Here is a 4109-nt window from a genome sequence, read left to right on the forward strand (position 1 = left end):
AACTTCAAAGAGACAACGAAATAAACAACAGACGACAGTGGTACAACACCTGAAATCCATTTTTTTATTCCATTCAGAAGACCAATATTGATTCAATGCAGACATCCACGTTTTGCCTTTTCAACCTTTTTCACGTGTTAACAAATCAAATACGAAACTAGCAAGCAGGTGCGAAATTTGGTCCTTTTTTTCATCAGCCAATGAAGAGTGAAGAACTCCAAATTCATAATTTGAGTATTTCCATCTTCAGTTCAAAAGATCACAGAACTCTGGAGGGAGGAAACAAATGGACAGACGTTAGTTTGCTACAGAGTATTCTTCTGTTTTTGCATCACTTTTTTTTATATTTTGTTACCTTCTATCCCAATTTTGCCATCGCTGTCTTTATCCCCTGCTGCCATCAAAGCCTTCGTTTCAGCCACCGTGAGCTCTCTGGCAGCTGGACAGAAGTTCTGCAGGAACAATCTAAAAGAGGACCGCGCAATAAGAATAAATACATAAATGCATAGTCGTAATTTCATACCCTATTCTCCGATACCTTATCTTCATGCGCACAACATGATGTGCCTTAAAAATGTTTGATTTACAATATCTTTGGGGCCCAAACTGTGGTTTGTGTTTACACCTCTGTCCTTACTTCAGCTCCTCTTCCTCAATGAATCCGCTCTTGTCTTGGTCCAGGACAGAAAACACTTTCTTCCTGTCTGCCTCAGACAAGCCAGTCAGTCCCACTTGTGCAAAGAACAACTTGAAGTCAAATGTGCCTGGAGCTACAGTACAAGGGTCAGGCAGAAAGAGAGAGAGAGAGGAGACAGAATATGAAATGGAGCAACCACAAGAAACAGACACATGCGTGAGTGAGTGAGAGAGTGAATGGTCAATCGCTGAATGACATTAAAGAACGAATAGTGGGGGTCTGAATAGAGACGTCGCATTTACTCATTCGCTTAGATGACTTTCATTCTTCTGCCAATGACATTTACCAATATACACCCTGAGGCGCATTGTAGGCTTTGCTCCTGTGCTTTTTAAACAGCACAAGGAAAACAAATATTGCCTCAGGTTTTAATGCAAACTTAAATGCCAAAAGTTCTCAACTTATGGAGGTTTTTGCAAGAAGACACCCTGAAATAACTCAAAAGACTCACACTGAAGAGGATCTCTAAAATGATGAATTCACTTATTGTGTCACATCCTCTAGTGTAGCCATTTCATAGCAATGTTTATTTTACTTTGAAAAACTTGCTCATATTTTCTTGACCTGCCAAATCATAAAAATAGCAAGAACCAGCAACAGAGCTTTGCATGCCTTGCCATGCAGACATAATTGCTAAAGATAAATAATTAAATGTCTCGGCATGCAAGGAGCTTTATAGCTTGTGCTATTGGGTCAGCTATGTTAGGGATGTCTGATGAAAAGCCTTCCAACTGGTCCCTGGTTGGTAACCAGTCTCCTGCCGTGGGTTTGCCTGGTAACCAGCAGGATCCCTGCCCTCACCCTCCTGTGAACAACACAGTGCAACGCTTCCCCTCAGGAGTGTTAGCCGTGTCTCTATGTACATATGTGTGTATTTCCTTAAATTAAAGAGGATTTTTCTGCTCTTTATATATATATCTTCTTGCAAGCAGATTTGTGCATATTATCTGACTCACCTTGACAAGCTTGGACTGCAGCTTTGACGTCCTCTTCACTCAACATCCCAGCAAATGCCATGTTTCTCTGGGGCTACCTTAGGGAGACACAGAAACACATGAATGGAAGGTGAGAGAAACAGAATCTGGTGCTCTTTTTTTTATGTCAGATAGCGGTTCATGTGAGATAAAATCGGTTGGAATGAAGCTATATGATATACTATAATTGCTCATTCCCTGTAGTGTAAAATAAGACATTGGTTAGCACTTAGAGTATAGTTTTCATGAAAAGGATACTACTTGTTAGAAATATAAATATTGTAGCAAAATTTGCCAAACAGAAGAAGCTGGACTTTAATTTTAAGCTCATCAGAAAATGTTAGTGAACATAGAAAGTTGCTAAAATAAACAAGAAATCAAGAATAGGGTTTCACATTCTGTAGTTTCTTCCTAATAGCAAAACAATTTTTTTTTTCAAAAGATACAAAGCTAAAGAAATAACACAATTGTACAAAGGAACCAAAAGATGCTCACCGTGCTGTGGGTGATGTTTTCACTTTCCAAGCAGATGATGTTGCGGATCTCTTCCTCGCTCGCTTTGTGCCCGAGTCACTGACACTCTGTTGCAGATTCGTGATCTAGAGTGTAAGAAGCAACCTGACGTCTCTGTCCTCAAACCCCGAGAGATTCCCTGTATGCCACGCATTGCCTCCTCCTCCTTCATCAGTTAATCAGAGCAGATAATTTTGTCATTCATAGGCCTACTGATTTGTAAATTTACGGGCATATCAGAAACATCGGTTTAAGAAAAAAAAAGAAGAAAAAAAATACCTTTGTCATCTGATTAAAACAAATGCAGATTATTTCACTGTCCTGTGTTAGATTGCTCTTGCTCACTTTAATGTTGTGAAAAAGTTACATATAGATACATATTAAAAACACAGACTCACAAAATGTTGCATATTTCTGTAGACAAAATATTCTATATGAACTGTCAGAACAAATTGCTTCTTGATTCTTACTAGATATCAAAACATACACATCTCAATTTCAAAACAGTTTAATGAAAAATAATTGGTTTCTCTTTTTAAATTGGCATATCAAATCATAATCATATAGAATGCCTTGTAAAAATATTCATGCCTCCTTGATATCTTTCACATTTTGTCATGTTGAATTCATAAACTAAAATGTCATTTGGATTTCATCTGACAGACCAACATAAAATATTGCATAACTGAGAATGTCACACATAACTTTCCAAACCTTTTGCAATAAAAATCTGGAAAATGGTGGTGTGCATTTTCTTATGGGATTCCATTGTCCCATCAACTCTGACCTGCATCTTCTCTGTCCCTGGTAAAGAATTTTATTCCCTGAACATGATACTGCCATCACCACATTTCACTAAAGAGATGATGTGTTCACAGTCATGTCCTGTATAGTTTTCCAACTCAAATACTGTTTTGCATGTTGCCTTTTTCCACTTGTTTGATGTGTTACCCATATTAATTGTGACAAGCTAAAATTGGTACCACTCTGTGGCTTTCTTTCAACAATGGCTCTCTAATATGTTTTTATAAGGGGCAGATTTGACAAATAAAATACAAGTGCTTTAGTGTATGTGCAACAAGATGCTGGATTTCATCTACATGGGTTAGGGGTCTCTTTTCTTTTCTTGTTCTTCTGCAATTATCTGCTGAGGTAGCAGCATCATAGTTTTAAAAAGCAAAACTAGCTTATAAAGAAGACTGACTGTGTCCTGGAGACTGCTATGAAGGCTCTGGGGGTGATGTGTAAAAAAACGGTTTCTTCATAAATGTAGAACATTACAGATAACCCTGAAGATCCTTTTCATGAGGCTGTCATTCAACAATGTTGTCCTATTCTTCTTCTTGAGTTTGTTGGCGGGTGACAAACTGTTATTTGATCTTCATTACCACCACCAACTAACAACAGTGTCCTCAGTCAAAGGCCTTTTAGATTCACTACAGGAAATTCTGCCATCAAGCATCTACATCTCTTTGAAGAAGCTTGGATAATATGACTACCAACAGCATTTAACATTTAACATATTATAATGTTTTTGTATGGCCAACTAGATTTTTCATAAGTGAACTACCAATGTGAGTCTTTGAAATATAAGAATATGGGTATGTTAATGTGGAAATTTATTAGATTGTAAACAAAATAGCCTCAATTTGTCACATACCTCTGTCACTAAATAAAACCAGTTATTTATTTATAGTTGGTTATAAATCCAGAAATTAGCATTTTATTATGGTATGCCTTCTTCCATTGCGTAACACGTCAGTCAAGAGACTGGGAGTAAAAGACTTTCCTCTGCTTTGATACAAATCAGTGAATTCGCTTGACTGATAAGAAAACTACACGCTGATTGGCCATACAAGTACAAGCTAAAGGCATTCTTCCTTTTGATTGGTTTAGGTAACTGCCAGTCACATGGATTTTTACGC

General features: G+C 37.6%; 1 protein-coding gene across 1 annotated transcript; it reads right to left on the bottom strand.

Annotated features, from left to right (window-relative positions):
- Window positions 1-246: 246 nt before the first annotated feature.
- On the bottom strand, window positions 247-1714 carry pvalb5 (parvalbumin 5). The gene is made up of 4 exons (XM_014975476.2): window positions 1654-1714; window positions 638-770; window positions 356-465; window positions 247-269 (listed from the first exon to the last, which is right to left on the bottom strand). The coding sequence occupies exons 1-4, from the start codon at window positions 1712-1714 to the stop codon at window positions 247-249; spliced, it is 327 nt and encodes a 108-aa protein (XP_014830962.1).
- Window positions 1715-4109: the final 2395 nt, after the last annotated feature.

This window comes from Poecilia mexicana, unplaced genomic scaffold, assembly GCF_051168715.1.
Source record: "Poecilia mexicana isolate PSO_F unplaced genomic scaffold, ASM5116871v1 scaffold_8, whole genome shotgun sequence".
Classification (NCBI taxonomy): domain Eukaryota; kingdom Metazoa; phylum Chordata; class Actinopteri; order Cyprinodontiformes; family Poeciliidae; genus Poecilia; species Poecilia mexicana.

Bases quoted from the DNA above. Each gene is read 5' to 3' on its own strand.
- pvalb5 (XM_014975476.2), bottom strand. From the start codon at position 1,714: ATGGCATTTGCTGGGATGTTGAGTGAAGAGGACGTCAAAGCTGCAGTC. The intron at 771-1,653 runs GTGAGTCAGATA...CTTGTACTGTAG, and splicing joins TGCAGTCCAAGCTTGTCAAG to CTCCAGGCACATTTGACTTC. The intron at 270-355 runs GTAACAAAATAT...TCCTCCCTCCAG, and splicing joins TGGCAAAATTGGGATAGAAG to AGTTCTGTGATCTTTTGAAC.